This window comes from Saccopteryx bilineata, chromosome 2 (assembly GCF_036850765.1).
Source record: "Saccopteryx bilineata isolate mSacBil1 chromosome 2, mSacBil1_pri_phased_curated, whole genome shotgun sequence".
Taxonomy (NCBI): domain Eukaryota; kingdom Metazoa; phylum Chordata; class Mammalia; order Chiroptera; family Emballonuridae; genus Saccopteryx; species Saccopteryx bilineata.
In genome coordinates this window covers 195,414,061-195,431,605 of record NC_089491.1, presented here as the reverse complement: position 1 = coordinate 195,431,605, position 17,545 = coordinate 195,414,061, and the positions used below count along the sequence as shown (strand labels likewise).

General features: G+C 38.4%; 1 protein-coding gene across 1 annotated transcript in view; it reads left to right on the top strand.

Moving 5' to 3' along the window:
* The window catches only part of VEPH1 (ventricular zone expressed PH domain containing 1), a 301,496-nt gene that overhangs the window by 165,897 nt on the left and 118,054 nt on the right, over window positions 1-17,545 (top strand). The window contains 2 exon segments of the mRNA XM_066254910.1: window positions 1,009-1,218; window positions 2,216-2,613. Of these exon segments, the coding sequence (XP_066111007.1) occupies window positions 1,009-1,218; window positions 2,216-2,613 (608 nt within the window).

Genomic DNA, 17,545 nt, shown 5'->3' with positions numbered 1-17,545 from the left:
ATATTATTTTTCTTATAATTATTATTAAAAATTAATAGGCATGTAAGTATAATTACAATATAAAATATTACAAATAATTTTATTATGCTTTTATCATATTATAGTGTGTTATTCTTACAATGAATAAAATGTTTTTTTTATTTACAATATTTTTTCTTCAATTTATTTTTGTCCTTTTCATTGTAAAAAAGTTGGTCACCTTAATAATAGTGATTGTAAAATTAAAATTAGAATAACTCTAGGTAGGCTCCTGTTAGACAGCAGGTTAGAAAGGACAATGTAGACTTCATTTCTGTAATCATTCAGCACCTTTGTGAACAGCAGTGAGCTATGTTTGCTGCTTAATCTGAACTTCTACTCATCCAAGGACTATGTTTGCTGTTAGAGGGGTTCCAAAATTATTCCACAAATAGCCCTTGCTTTAAAAGAGGTAATTTTAATGATCCATGCAGTGTTTTAGAAATTCTTCTAAAAAAGATATTTGGAACTTCTAATATCACTCATGGAAAATCTCTTTTATCCAACATATTAAAATTCCATAAGATGTTTCTTGCTTTGTAAGATGACTCACATTGATTTCCATAAAATTAACAAAACCATGAGTTTTGACAGCCCACTTGAAATGTTCTTGTTCTATCAATTTCAGGAGAAACAGATCAGCACAGGCAAATTTCCTAACAAATGTCTAGCATGAATTCCCAATGAAAGCTAGATAAAAATATAGTAGTAGATGACCATAAAAACTGTTTGATTATTCTCTGAATCCTTCAAAGTATTTCTAATATAAAGTTGACATAAACATCAATGTTTTTAAACTTCTGGCAGAATAAGCTATTGAAACAATTTTGAAGGCACATGTTCATAGTTGTTACTCAATAAATAGTTGTTAAATGACTAATAAAAATTTAAAGCAGGAAAACTATTCAGTTTTGAATGAAAGCAGAGAACAATGCTATTCTGAAGGGTGTATGTGGCCAGCTTCTAATGCAATAATTTTTATTCCTTTAGGAGAAAAATCAGCACTGAAATTGGATTCCCTGAGAAGCTAGAAGGAATCAACCTCCCTGTAGCTACAAACAAAGACCAGGAAAAGCTTCAAGTTAAAATACAGGCTTTTGAAGACAAACTAAATGCTGAGAACAATACCCCTGGATCTATCAGAAGATATAGTTTGGGCCAGGTTTTCAAGGAAGAAAAAAAAGATATTAGTTTTCACAGGTATAAATTTTGCTTGGCTGGTTTTCTAAAGTGTGCAATTCATGTTGGCTATTAGTTTTGTTATCACACTGTTATGGGGTGGATTTTAGTACCTTTTACTGGTAGTCACCCAAAGTTCCATCCTTTCATGAATAAAATGTCCTTCACACCGCTTTAATTATCAAAAAAATCTCACTTTTTTTAAAAAGAGAATGCAAATGGAAAGCAAGCCTATGGCTTATTTTTTTAAAAAACACTCCTAGAACTCTATAGACATGCTAATATTGAGAATGACTTATCAAAAGTTTCTTTGGCCCTGGCATGTTGGCTCAGTGGTAGAGTGTCGGCCTGGCGTGCGGGGGACCCGGGTTCAATTTCTGGCCAGGGCACATAGGAGAAGTGCCCATTTGCTTCTCCACTCCCCTCCTTCCTCTCTGTCTCTCTCTTCCCCTCCTGCAGCCAAGGCTCCATTGGAGCAAAGATGGCCCGGGCACTGGGGATGGCTCCTTGGCCTCTGCCCCAGGGGCTAGAGTGGCTCTGGTCGCAGCAGAGCGATGCCCCGGAGGGGCAGAGCATCGCCCCCTGGTGGGCAGAGCGTTGCCCCTGGTGGGCGTGCCGGGTAGATCCCGGTTGGGCGCATGCGGGAGTCTATCTGACTGTCTCTCCCCATTTCCAGCTTCAGAAAAATACAGAAAAAAAAAGTTTCTTTTAATTTCTAATGAAAAACCTGGAACAGAAATATAAAAAAGAATATAAATATATAAGACCATTGAATTCCAGTCAATTTTGCCATAAAACTGATTTTTAAATCTTTGTTTTGAAGTGGTCTAGATCTTCAAGAGTGTGGTTTACTACATAACTTTGTGGTCTATGTTTTATCAAATCTGTTAATAGTGCAGATGTTCAGTTTCCCACTCTAGAGGAAATAACTTTTGCCCCAGGGTTATTATTATTCCCTTTTACTTATCAGTAATGGTAGCTCTTTACTGTCTGGGCCTTCCCTTTGTTTGTATTGTAGGTCAAAGAGCTTGGCTTTGCACACAGTGTTAACAAAGAACATGAGTTCAGATAATGGGAAGGTTGTTGAGAGTACAGATATACCAGCCAGCATCTCTCTTTTAGAAATAGATTCACTGAGCCAAGAAAATAAGATACCCTTTAAGGCAGACACTGATGGATCCCAGCTGGGAAATTCTTCAGTTTCACACCCAAGTATTATACATATAAAATCAGAGAATTTGCCAGAAACAGTAAAAAAAAAAAACTCCCAGGAAGAAACTCCAGAGGTGACTGTAAATCCTATAGAATACCAAGATGGGTTGTACTTGCACTTAAAGAAGAACCTCAGTCAAGTGAAGGCATATGCTTTGAAAATTGGAAGGAAGATTCCAGTTCCCAATCAATGCACCATAGAAGGTAAGTGCCTAAACTCCCCAAAGTTGGGAAATTGAAGAAATCATTGGAAAAAAAGCTCAAAATGGCATTAATTGCAATTTCTGGATTTTTTTGCAAAATGCATCATTTTGAAATACCCCTACATTGTTTTAATTACTTTCCCTCCCATTAAGATCAATCATTGTTTTAATTCTCATTTGCATCTACTTAGGTGCCTCTGATCTTTTTGAAAATCAAGATATATTGTTTCTGGTTTCTTGTTTCTAGTATGAAGGAAAATCCTATAAAGGGGTATGTGACCCCCAAAATAGGCTCTTGGGTAGGGGTCCAGCTAGAGGCATTTTTCCATCCCTATAATCATGCAAGGAAGCTAGACACAACATTGAGCTCTAATAGATTTTTCTTCCATTCATTCAATAAGCATTTATGAAGCAGCTACTATATTCCAGGTGCTCTGCTAAAGACTGAGCTTTGTGCAAGATTCATCTATGACATAAAGAGACACAATCCCTGACCCCTTGTTGTAAAGTACTCATACCCCAGATGCTGAAAGGTACTGTACCTCAATTACTAGGGTTTATATAGAGACACCAAGTCCAGATGAATTTTGAAGAGTTTTATTAAAGGAGAAGATTTATTAAATATGCCGGCCGCATATAGCTGACATGGGCAGTCTGGAAGCCCAAATCAGGTGCCTCAAAATAGTCCAGAAGCTGTTTATATACCCTTAATCACACACGGGTGGGGGAGAGCATGACATCATGGCACAAGCTTACAACATTTGTTTAGGGGATACAGAGAAACATTAAGACTTTCAAGGTAACACAATCAAAGATGTTTACAAATCTTTTAGGGTTCATCTTCTCTCACTAGCATAGAGGTATTTTGCTCTCAAGATTCCAGGAAGGGGGAGGAACTACAATCAATGCAAGGTGGTATGTAAATTCTGTCTCCCATTGAAAGAGAAGAAGTTTTTCAGTTAACCTTTATTTTATATTTAAAATTAAATGACCCACTGTTCTTGCAAGCCAGAAACTTCTACATTCTTCTCCCTCCTCTCCCCAAAGGACAGGAAAGTCTGACCTTTTCTTCTAGAATATCAATATTAATTTTTCAGCTTTTTGGTATCTTACTACAATCCTCACTGGTTTTATTTCCTAAGTCAAATCCTTGACTTAATTTACTGAAGAGCATGAGGTTGTTTTATAGAAATATCAACTTATAACATGTAACAAATATTTAACAGACAGCATTAATAGCAATACAGTTCACTAAAGAAACAAATATTATTGATCAATTTCCTATAAACTGTACAAACCTTTTGCAATTTATATAAAACTAATTGGCTTTTATAACAATTTACTTTTAGTTAGAACTCTTAATTTTAAAACATTTTACCTTTAGTGACAATTAAGCTTACTTTTGTTTTACTCTAATTTCCCCTTTCCCCAAAGTCTGATTAAAAGGGAGTCCTTAGTGAGTTTCTGCATACATTTGCCATATGTAGATGTTGGGCAGATAAAATATATTATGCTCACTTTGTTAAAGAGGGTGCTGCCCATGTGTAAGCCCATTGCCCAGGTGATATTAGTTGCCCTTTTTGCTTGGAATGGGTGTGATTATATTAATGTGTGTTGGGGGAGGGCTTTCGTGCCAAAAGGAGAGATCATGTTGTTCTGAGAAAGAATGATTACATTTTAGGAGAAGCCCATGCTATAGGAGAGCAGAGAGGAGAGCATAGAAAGGTCACGTGGAGAAGAGGAGAAGCAGCCAAGATGGTGGAGTGCTGAAGGAGAAGCCAGTTTGTGCAGAGTTAGTGCAGAGAGAAGGAGCTGGGGAATAGAGGTGAATAAGGCTAGTGAGGTAGAAACCTTTGATTCTAGGAAACTCGTATAAGTCACTGGCTTTTGTGAGCACTGAATGAGTGGGTTTTGGAGCCCAGTGTGTGTTTTTACTTGCCTGACAGGTACAAGCTAGGAATAAAGGTAATGGCCCACCAGTTCTTGGCTCCATTGTTTCATTGCCGTCTGTACGAATCTAACACAAACCTGCATGGACCAGGTAGCTGTGATAGTGGCCGTGGCTACTGGCTTTACATTAGACCTACCAGCTTCCAGTTTGTGATTGGAGTAGGGCATGCTATCCTTCTACCTTGGCAGCAGTGGGAGTTGTCAGGATCACAGTGTGTGGACCTGTCCAAGTAAGAGTCAGTCTTTGGATGATGTACTGGATCTCCTGGTAGTGCTGGAAGCACCTCTTAAACAGTCTTTTAAACAGTTTGCTGAGTAACCTGCAAACCCTTCAAGTACTTAAGGAAGGGGTGGTTACATTTTACTTGCCCTAAACCTTTTGCTGCCTAGGGGCACAATGTAACTTTAAATTAGCTTCTAATTAGTAACGGGTTCCTTTTTCTACCAGCTTTGAGACACTGGACACAAATGCAGGCCAAACACTAGAATGGGCAAGCTAAACCTGGAAAGAATTTTATATAGCAATTTCCTAACAATTGTCACTGTGGCCTTATTTCTAGAAGGAAAAGCTTCTATTTACTTGTCAATTATTATTATTTTTTTGTATTTTTCTGAAGCTGGAAATGGGGATAGACAGTCAGACAGACTCCCGCATGCGCCCAACTGGGATCCACCCGGCATGCCCACCAGGGAGCGACGCTCTGTCCACCAGGGGGCGATGCTCTGCCCCTCTGGGGAGTCGCTCTATCGCAACCAGAGCCACTCTAGCGCTTGGGGCAGAGGCCAAGGAGCCATTCCCATCACCCAGGCCATCCTTGCTCCAATGGAGCCTCATTGCGGGAGGGGAAGAGAGAGACAGAGAGGAAGGAGAGGGGGCAGGGTGGAGAAGCAGATGGGCGCCTCTCCTGTGTGCCCTGGCCGGGAATCAAACCCGGGACCTCTGCACGCCAGGCCGACACTCTACCACTGAGACAACTGGCCAGGGCCACTTGTCAATTATTTTATTAAAGTCTATTTCTAAATGTTTACCTGGGAAAATTTCTTTCTCCCTGTTTCCTTCTATAATTTCTTTATTTTGCTTAGTATTCACTTGGACACAAACTAAATATTCAGATATTATGTCTTCTGTAATAGATTCTAAGTCTGGTTTTTCTAATTATTCCTTTCCTGTTGGCAAAATCTTTTTCTAATTGGTTTTGAATAAACCTTTGGCAATAAGGGTCCCAAAACCCCACTGGTTTTGGGTGGCATCTTTCTACTCATTTGAATTCCTATGTCCTGATTTTAAAGCAGACTAGAAAAATATACAATTAACAATAAAATTCAAATGGCTAATGTTAACAAATACTATGACAAGTGTCCTAATACAATAAAGTGACCAAAATCTGCTAGTTTATTAAACAAAGCTCTAACCAATATAACCAGATTCAAAATAAAATCCTTACAGTCTTAAATGTCCTTAACATGTTAACATAATTTCACTAAGTCTATGTTGACATTATCACTGCTTTATATTATTTGCAAATGTAACCTAATTCCCACTTCAGTCTGAGAATTGTCCCAAAGAGTAGGAGTCACACATATTCAGGAAAAGTCCACAAGGCACTGAAGTTGTGGTCACATTCTACACTCTGTAGCTAGAGTCAAAGTCCTAATGATTACTGCTTTTAACTGGAGTTAGGAGCAGGTCCCAGCCTAAAATACACATGGGGCATTGAGACAAGAGGAATAAAGGAGACACTATACATTAAACAAAATAACAAAAATAAGACTGTCGTTACCTACAGTAGAGATCTTCAAGGAATAAATAAAACTTGAATATTAGGCAAGGCATAGTAAGTGGCCCTTGTGTTTACAAGAAATGAGATCAATTTACCTGCTACTTGGAAGAAATACCCTATGCTGTCCATAGTTACGTGAGATGGGGCCAATGGCACTGGGCACCTTTAACCTTCAGTGGAGGTCAGGTCATATGTAGCTGAAGCAGAGCTGGAAGAGACTGAACCCTCCCTCTGCGGAGTGAGGGGGCAGCTTACCTTCTCGTGCCCCTTTCTTCCCACAGCAAAGGCATGTCCCCTGGTGGGGCCAAGAAGCCTGGCAGGCTTTAGCTCAATGACCTTTCTTTCCACTCTTGAAGCAGGGCCCTGATGGATCCTATGAAGCTCTTTCAGGGTGCTGAAGCCTTTAAGAATGTATGCCAAAGGCTGGTATTTTTCCTGATCTCTTTTGGGCTCTATTTGCCTTTTCTGTTCCTTACTTGGTCATTATAAACCTTAAAATCCATGATCAGAAGATCTCGCTGAGGGGCTTGAGGGCCCTTTTCTGTCTATATTAACTCTTGGGAAAAGACAAAAAACAGCATTATTAGCTGGATCAAATAAATAGGGTAAAAGCTTGCAAGAGAAACAGGTTTGGCATCTCCTTTAGGATTCCAGAGTCTCTCTGCTGCTGAATAACTCAGTAAATTAGCATTTAAAAGAAATTTCAATGAGCATGATAAAAATAGATTTGCAGGAGTTCCAAGAAAGGACAACTCCTTTTCTTATATTACTTAGCATTAAACAATATTGTTTTGAAATAATAAACTAAACATTACATAAAAAAATATTATTAACAATTATTACATAGTTCTTAATGTTTAAACTAAGATTTCAATATTACAGGGCTATAAAACCACAAATAAAAAGAAGAATTAACAAAAGGCCTTTGAAATAATACATACATTTCTAACATAAAAAATACTTTTACACAATAAGGAATTCTTGGTACAAATTACTCAGCTGGCAAAGAGATACTAACCCTCTTGACCCACAGAAATTTACACTATTAAGTCAACATGAGGGGCAAGATGCCTGGGATTCTTGCAGCAGACTCTGGGAGCTGTGAAAGAAAAGCCTGCCCCTTTTACCCTTTTTTTCTCTCTTGCCATTTGTCTTGTATAATCCAGTCCACTACCTGTAACTAACTGCCTTGCTTTGAGCAGCTAATTAAAATACATATTTTACAAAATTACTTTCCCAATAGTGGGTTGCTTTAGCCTATATGGGGTTTCCAATTTTTCCCACAATTCACTGAAAATTCTTTTTACAATTTTTACTATTATGGCTAACACAGTGGGTCTTTCCCATGAACTCCATGCCTCCCTCATCAAATAACAATTATGTCACATGAAGAAATTGGGAGACTTGGAGAGAACCCAACACCCATCTCGGTCCCACAGGATAGTGTTGGAACCTTTTTTTTTTTTTTTTTTTTTTTTTTTTGAGGCAGAGATAGACAGGGACAGACAGTCAGGAACAGAGAGAGATGAGAAGCATCAATCATCAGTTTCTCGTTGCGCATTGCGACTTCTTAGTTGTTCATTGATTGCTTTCTCACATGTGCCTTGACCGTGGGCCTTCAGCAGACTGAGTAACCCCTTGCTGGAGCCAGCGACCTTGGGTCCAAGCTGGCGAGCTCTTGGCTCAAGCCAGATGAGCCCGCGCGTGACCTCGGAGACTCGAACCTGGGTACTTCCGCATCCCAGTCCGACGCTCTATCCACTGCGCCACCGCCTGGTCAGGCTGGAACCTTTTTATAATTTAATTTTTTTTTACACCAGTGGAGGGCCATAAGCCGCCATCCCCAACCCACGGAGGGCCTGTTTCTGATAGTTCTATTTTCTATAATTTTATTACTCATGCTTCTATCACCCCTTCTGGAATTGCAATTTATTTCAAGGAACTGATAACTAGCAAGGTCCACACCTGTGGTTTGTTAATTTCTAAATTCTTTTTTTTTTCTCTAAAATAAAGTTCTAATTTTTAATATTATTTCTACCCTGTATTTTCCAAATGGGAAAAAACTTTTCTGGTCAGTAGGTGGGTATCTAATTATTTGAAACTAGTTTCTATTCTATATTTCCTTTAGTCACCTCACCCTTTTCCCAGTGCCCTTCCCCCACTGCTCCACCCACAGCACTTTTTGGTCCTGTTTTTCTCTCATTCAACCTGCTTACTTGCCAGTCCTTCAGTTCCAGAGGCTGAATAAACACTTTCAATTTGTGGGTTCCATTTTTCTCTCACCCCCTTGGCTACTTGTAACCTGAAACATTTATTTTTCCAGTGCCCTTCTCTCTTGCAATAGGCAAATTGATTTTTTCCCAACAGAGCCCTAGTGCTTCTCGAATCACTTCTTTCCTCCCCTTTTTTATTTTGCTCCCTTGAGGCCCCTTATCCTTAAGATTTCACCTCTTGGAGCACTACTACTACACTTTAGCTATTCTTTTTTTCCTGTTTCCAACTCAATTCTGACTTGACTGAGAAGACATGGCACCCCCTCTGTATCGAGTGTGTTTTAAGCCACTGTGGTGGATTCATTGTTAAATTTAGCCATTGATCAATGTGTGGAAATTGATCAGGACAGCCTGGATTCCCAGTCACGATATTCCAGACTGCCCTTACTATCCAGGGATTAAAAGTCCAGGCCACTGGCCACTCAACCTTAAAAGTAGGCCATTCTGATTCCCAGAGAGAGTGTAGCCTTTTCTTGGACCATTTAATTCCATATTCACGGCTGTCTCCATAAGCTTCTTGAAAGTGCTTTAAAAGACAACCTAAGGGGTCTTCTGTGAATTGGACCCTCCTCCCATATTTAATAGCTAAGGCTACCAGTTACAAAATTAAAACTACTCCAGGAAAATCTAGAATTTAACTAGGAACCATAATAAAGGGTGTTTGACTATAGAGGTATTAATTATTATACAAGACAAGGGGAAGGAGCCAACAGAAGAGAATAGTTTCTTCAGGGGAAAAATCTAACAGGGCCCCTGAAGCTCTTGAATTCAAGAATAAGGAGAATAACAATTCACCATTTAAGATTGCTTTTTAGTCAGAAACTTCCCATTTTTGACAAAAAAGCTCAAGCCAGGCCTTAAAACAGACACATTTAAACATTAAACAAAGACTTTACATAAACAAATAGTGAGCACGCTTTATTTCAATTAAATTTTCTGACAAACACAAATCTTCATAGACGAGGGAAGATTTCCCCCTTTCAGGAGCACACAGGCTGTGTCTCTTACATCTTAATGCACTTAGGGGTTTTCCTTGGACAGAAACATTAAAAACAAAGACTGAGATCTCGACAAACACAAAGAAGTCTCTGGAAGTCTGAGATGAGATTAATCAATCCAGGCTAGCTCAGTTTCCACTGATTCAATGCAATGTGAGACTGACTAATCCTGGATGGACTCAATCTCCACTGATGTCTCCCTAGAATGCCAACAATTGTTCCCACTGATGTCTTTTACTGAGAGCATAACTACATTCCTTTGGAAGTTCTGGGCAAGAAGAAGTCCCCACTGATGTCTCTCTAGATAAACTGACATCTCTGAAGGCTCGAGGCAGAACTGGTGGACCTGGTCCACTAAGTTCCCATTAATGTCCCTCCAGAGTATGATCAGATATCCCTGAGAGTCTGAGGCAGGATCTAGAAACTCTCCACCGACGTCTCAGCCTTGGAGAGCATATTATGTGAGTGAGACCATGACTGATCCCCATGTAATACCCCACAACAGAACAGAAAAGCAAAAATTCAGAGAAAAACTAGTACTCAGTAAAGCCAAAGAGTTGCTTTACCTACCTCCTTGATTTCTCTGCTAAATTGTTCAAATTGTCAAATTTGGGAACAAGGAGGCATCTACTGGAGAACTGTCCAAACCCTTCAGAAAGACCAGGAGCCATGAAAAGTCTCAGGTGGTGCCGCTCCTTGAGATTCAAGCGGGGTCAGGCAGCTCCCCAGAGAGACCATTCGATTCAGGATGTCTCTACCCCATGACACGAAACACTGCAGCCCCACGTTGAGCACCAAATATTGTAAAGTACTCATACCCCAGATGCTGAAAGGTACTGTACCTCAATTCTGCAGGTTTTTGTAGGGACACCAAGTCCAGATGAATTTTGAAGAGTTTTATTAAAGGAGAAGATTTATTAAATGTGCCGGCCGCATATGGCTGACATGGGCAGTCTGGAAACCCAAATCATGTGCCCCAAAAATAATTCAGGAGCTTTTTTATACCCTTAATCACATACAGGTGGGGAAGAGCATGACATCATGGCACGAGCTTACAACATTTGTTTAAGGGATACACAGAAACATTAAGACTTTCAAAGTAACACAATCAAAGATGTTTACAAATCTTTTAGGGTTCATCTTTCCTCACTAGTGTAGAGGTATTTTACTCTCAAGGTTCCAGGAAGGGGGAGGAACTACAATCAATGCAAGGTGGTATGTAAATTCTGTCTCCCATTGAAAGAGAAGAAGTTTCTTGGTTAACCTTTATTTTAGATTTAAAACTAAATGATCCATTGTTCTTGCAAGCCATAAACTTCTATACTCTTCTCCCTCCCTTCCCTAAAGGAGGGAGGGGACTGGAAAGCCTGACCTTTCCTTCTAGAATATCAGTATTAATTTTTCAGCTTTTTGGTATTTTACTACACTCTTGGAGATTAGAGTGTAGAAAGAAAGGAGCAAACCTATGGTCAGAAGGTGATGTAGGTCAGGAACAACTGAGAGTGTGAGCTAGTCAGAAAACAAAGGCCAAAGTAAGATAAAGATGCCAGGGGTCCAGACTTCAGTTGGGTGCACATTTTAAGGAGGTGTGCAAACAGCTCAGTAAAATTTTAAGTTAGAACAGGATCAGTAAAATGTCTTGCCAAACCAGGTTGGAGAGGAGACAAGAAGTCATATTGATCATGTCTTTATTTACATTTTTTGATAAATTGTTTATCATGGACTTTTTTATTAATTTTAATTTAAAAAATATTAGTGAGTACTATTTTCTGGTGCCTCCTTACATTTTGTGCCCTTATATTGTCCCTGAGAATGATGATGGGTTTGAGACATAGGTACTAAAAATGGCAATATCTGTGCAGGCTCATTCCTTCCGGCAGTGTGTTAAACAGGTCTGGATGGCTCCAAGTGTCAAGCCAATTGGATCTTTCCTACACTGATTCTTAGGCAGCAGGCATATTTTTTCCTTGAGATTTAGATGAAAGCCTTAGCCCTCTCTTTGGACAGGCATCTTTCCATAGGCTACAGCCCTCACTGCAAAAAGCCAGGCACCTCATCTTCCAGAAAGAAACACAACTGAAGGACAGTGAATCCAATTCATATTCACTCACCTACTGACTATCATCCCCTTCAGGTTTAAAAACTGAAAAGGTTTTCCCTACTCTACTTTCTATCCCCAGTATCAAAGGAAAGAATATATTCTCATGCTAACAAAGTTGGGCGGGAGAGCGTTCAAGGGTTTGGTAATGAGAAATATTATTTATCAGGTCCGTCTAGAATCTGACATTTTCAAAGGTGTTTACATTAATTTAATGCTTACCCTTCTTACACTTTTTAAAATGGTGACAATAAAAGAGATATTGTTCATATTCAATGTAAGTTTTGGATAATTAAGTATACTGGGACTTGGGAATAGCTATAATCAATAAAACTCAACTAACAAAAACTCTTACAATTTCCCATTTCACTAATAACCTATTTATAAATACTTGTGTATTTAACGCACAAGTTGGAGAATTTAACATGAGAGGTTAACTGAATTTTCCAGTTTGACAGAGGAAGTTTGTAGCAAATATAAAGTTAGCCACATTTTCATTTACTAGAAGAGTTTCTGTTCTGGGATTTGTTTTGTTTTGTTTTTAAGTTTAGCCTAAAGCATTCAAGATTAATTACATGGTGAATTGTAATCATGTGAAGACATAAAGAAGTCCTGCAAAGTTTTATTAAGCATCTAGTTGCCAAAACACATGATATTTCCTATTGCTTTAAATTATTTTGGGAGTTTGAGAGTTAACTATGTGACTTGGGGTTTTTCAAAATATTGAATGAATCCATCATCTTTACTAAAAAAATAAAAAATAAAAGAAAGAAAGAAAAATGAAAATATTTTCTTTTGAAGTTTCCTATCAGGAGTGACCTAAAAGTGAGTATTTATATTTTTAAGTTGACATTTTGGAATTCATTCATACTTTTATAATTTTCTGGATGTTCTTGGGAAATTCTTTGCACAGATATATGTGTGAGGGATGGAAGATTTATATGACTCACTCTAAATACAACCACCAAGAAAGGCTTCAAGCTGACTTCAGGGGACACATTGTTATTATTTTGGAGATTGTGTAAACCATTCAGCAAAATGCCAGCAGTCTTCTGGCTGACACAATTTTGCTTGTTCTCATGAGTTCACTCGGCTCAATGATATCAATGATATCATGCTTCTATCCTTAAAAATTTGCCTGACCAGTGGTGGTGCAGTAGATAGAGCATCGGACTGGGATGTGGAGGACCCAGGTTCAAGACCCCAAGGTCACCAGCTTGAGCGCGGGCTCATCTGGTTTGAGCAAAGCTCACCAGCTTGGACCCAAGGTCGCTGGCTTGAGCAAGGGGTCTCTTGGTCTGCTGTAGCCCCACGGTCAAGGCACATATGAGAAAGCAATCAATGAATAACTAAGGTGTCACAATGAAAAACTAATGATTGATGCTTCTCATCTATCTCCTTTCCTGTCTGTCTCTCCCTACCTATCCCTCTCTCTGACTCTCTGTCTCTGTAAAAAAAAAAAATTATGGAAGAAAGATTTAGGCTCAGAGATTATGTGCTATTGATGTATAATTTGTTGTTACTAATTTGGCCTTTCTCACTACATTATGCAAAGTAATTAAGAAACAAAGGGAAGAAGTGTAAAAATCATTTTTGCAACACTAAAGTTAAGGAGACATATAGCAGGAAACAAGAACAACAACAACAAAGCAATGAGAATAATTCTAGACTGCTGTTACAGAAACATGTTCTTATAAAAACATGACAAAACAACCCTTGAAAGAAGTTCCTTTAGTTTTGGTTGGAATCATATGTGAAAACTGATACTTGATATCTTATTTTGACCTATAAAAACATCACTTTCATATCCTTATCTTAACACTTTGGTAATACACTGTGCTGAAGGAACAGGTACCTCACTAGTTACAGTATAGCAGAATTCAGTATGTGGTGAATCAAGGTGACAAATAACTCTCTTAGCCCAGTCATTGGTTTTATTACTTAATGTTATTGATCACAGAGGGGACAGGAAATGGAGTATAAAGAGGTCAGCACGAATCTATTTGCATGTCTAGAAAAACTGACAAACCCCAGGTCTTATTGAGGTTGGGTCAGCAGTGTCATTTTGTTTATGAAAGAGTTTGTTACTCCCAAGTCAGTAATTTTCTCCTGAGCTTTAGAGGCCTCAGCATGGGTGCAAGTTATGTATTCATACTCAGGGTGATGGTCTAATATCACTGCCTGATTATATTTACATACAAGATCAAAGGAATTTAGTTCACCTGTTAAAGGTGGTGTTAATCTGAATCACTGGTATTCATTTATGTGAACCAAGATGATTAGAGGTTAAAAAAATTGCATGATATTGAAATAATCCTTGAAAATCTGGTTTATCACTGGTGTTCTGTAAAGGATGATATAAAAGCTTCCAAAAACCCATCCATGCTGCTTTGGTTAGCTTTGAAGTCTTTCTTGATTGGGTGAAAATAAATCCCATCTGTAGAGCATATCAGCAAGCCTGACTTGCAGAAAGCTAATTTTAAAGCTAGTAATGTGTCATTTCTTTAATAGACCCATGGGAGTTGATTTGTCTTGACTTGAACAGATATAAGAATATACAAAAATATAAAAGTTCATTGTAAATGTCAAGAAGCAGAAGCTATTTTTATAACTAATTACAAACAAAGCTTCCTTCTTAAAAATTTGCATGTAGTCAAAACGAACATCATGTTGGGAGGTCAGAGGGGACAAAGTCAAGACCAGTCTTGACATATTCTTGCTCAGTTGGTCCAATCTGGGAGATGATAATGGTAACACTCATCCAACTTAATGGTTCTGGGGAAGGGTTCTTTCTTTTTAAAAATAGTTTGGTTTACTCATGGGACTAGGATGATTTATGCATAGAGGGAGACATAAAATTTGGAGGCAGAGAAAAATCCTAAAGCTTTTCCTCACAATTTGAGAGGGTGAAACAACCAATAGGAAGATGTTATACATTTCCTGAGGCCTCATTTCACTGAAGTTATCCCTTGGGCCCACTAGTTAGACAAAACTTTTCTAGAGAATTTTTCTTGATATTTTCAAATTTATCTTGGATTATTTCCCCAAAGTATAAATTTTAGTCAAAAGCAGACAGCTATAATGGTGACTGGGTTTCCAGTCATCTGCAATGGCCCACAAGAAATATCCAGATAAAAAAAGACCTACAAATCCTTTTGAAAAGATCCTCTCCAAAGTACTCTAGTGAGTTAATACCAGATTGTTGCTTTTCCCCATCCAAGAGGACCATGAGGCCCAGGCAGAGAATAACATCACTGGTGAGGATGTTACACTCTTCAATCTATAAGGTAACATGTTGTAAAGTCCCACTAGAAGATATCAAATAGCTTTACTTTTCATTAATTATATGTCCAAAGGCTCTTCCTTCTTAAAAAATAAACTTTGACTTTCTTTAAACATTAAAATAAAGAAAGAAAAATGCCTAAACAATGTTATTGGACAAAGGGGTATGTTGTTTATCTGCCTCTTGGTTTACCTGATATTTATCTACAGATAAGATGTATATTTATTCAACTAAGGAGCAGCTTAGAGTAAAATTGGTAAGCACATGTGCATTCTTGGGTCATTATATGTGAGAATTTGGAGAGATTATCTGCCTGTCAATGAAATGAGTCACCCAAACACTTTGAAATAGACAGTTTCTCTAATATAATAGTTCACCTTTAGTATGTCCTTATTAAATTTAAAGGGACCTTGTTAATAAATAAACAAAACTAGAAGTATATACATAAAATGGAGAAAAATACACAGGAGTGTCGCGGTCCAGCCATGACAATTCTGTTATGGGGTCCTTGAACAGGAAAAGGTATGAAATTAAATAAATGATAGACAGAGAATTAAAGATATATACATAAAAATGGGTTCGGGAGGATCACATGGTGAGCAGTCTCTACTGCTCCTAAGCCAATGCAATGGCAGCCCCCAGAAGCTCATCTGTCTTTATTCATTGAAAAAACGTGGTTCATTAGCAACTCAATTGCTTCCAAGACAACTCAAAGACAACCCTCACCATACCATTTAGATCTAACTTTACACCAGTAAGAAACTAGCTTCCAGCCTCTTCCAGAGAACATGGGTGGGATAAGCAATAATCAGGTATAGCTCTTTGTTAACTGGGCAGGTGAGATGGGTGGTTAGGCCCAGCACCTGTTCCCTGGATATAAAAACACCCTGTTTATATTTCGGTTCCCAACACAGGAGCACATTTCAATGTGTCTTACCCTAACAGCAGCCACATTAAAAGAAGGAAGAGGAAGAAAAATGAAGGAGGTCGTTTTTAGGAACAGTAGATTGCTATGGCATATTTAATATTCTTAAATATTTCTTCTAATTGTATTTTTTTTAAATAGAAGGTTAAATGGTGTCATGCTCTTATATCTGCAGGAGTATTTTTAAGGGAGCTTCTGCTCAGACTCATGCATTATTGCTGTTTGGCGATGGTCTTGACTTAAGTACACAGTACCATACGGAATGCTGCTGTACACTGACGGTGCCCAGAGGAAGAGCAAATTCAGATCCAGTTTGCCACAATCCAATTTCAGGAATGTGAAACTAGCAGTATATGCCTGTTAGGGAAACACACTGGTCCCTGGATATTGTCAAATCTCATTTAAACACGAGTATATCCATTTTTCTGAGCACTGTTGGTGATGAAAATCTGGTAGCCAGGGGACTGAAAAGAGATTATAGAGCTAGGTAATGGGTTTTGCTAGGACAGAAGTAAAGGAAAAAGAAAAAGAAAATTTCCTCTTGTTCTACAACAACCACCAAACTTCAGAGTATGAAGAATTTTAAAATGTTTTTTCAGAACCATAGGCAATTACATAGTTCATCATCAGGAGTTTGGTATTTGATTATTTGGCAGGCATTAATTTGTGTTGTAGACCATTTTCAGAAAGGGGCGTGTTCCCACACTGCAGATGAGTGGATCGAAAGCACAGAGCCTGTGTCACATATTGGCAGGCACACTTGGATCAAATGAAAAAAGAGCTAAGTGAAAGGCACAGAGCTCCTGGGCTTCCTCTGTCCACCCAGCTGCCCTGCACACATTAGAGACCAGTAAGAAATTATAAAATGCAGCTCTTTCTTTTCTGAATAAAAGATTCAGTGGCCTTTTAAAAATAAACTGTCTTACAGAAAATAACCATTTTCCAGAACGAAATATTCATATCAATTATCCAACAGCCATTAAAATATTAAAATATTATGACATCATTAAAATGAGCCACAGATGCAAAAAATACCACCACTGGAGAAACTCTGAGTATGCCTCAGCTTCTCACCTCAAACTTTCTCATTTCTAATTTCTAAGTGGCTTTTTCAGATTGGCTTCTTTCACCAGTAGTATGCATTTACAGTTCCTTCATGGTTTGATAGGTCATTTCTATTTAGAGCTGAATAATATTTCATTGCATGGCTATACCCACCACTGTAGTATTACACACAATAGTTTTATTGCCATTTATCTCAGCCTGCCCTCCTTCATCAGGTCCAGAGCCGGTCTTACTTCCTCTGTCCTCAGTGATTCCAGTTACTACTAATCTTGCAATTTACTGTGGATTGCTACTTTTCCTATTCATATATTCTTAATATGTCTTTTTAAATTTATTATTTATTTATTTATTTATTTTATTTATTTATTTTAGTGAGGAGAGAGGAGAGAGAAAGAGAGAGAGAGAAGGGGGGAAGGAGTAGGAAGCATCAACTCCCATATGTGCCTTGACTGGGAAAGTTTCAGGTTTTGAACTGGCGACTTCAGCATTCCAGGTCAACGTTTTATCCACTGTATTACATATGGCTCAGGCCTAGAATGTCTTTTTAAAGACTCCTAGTG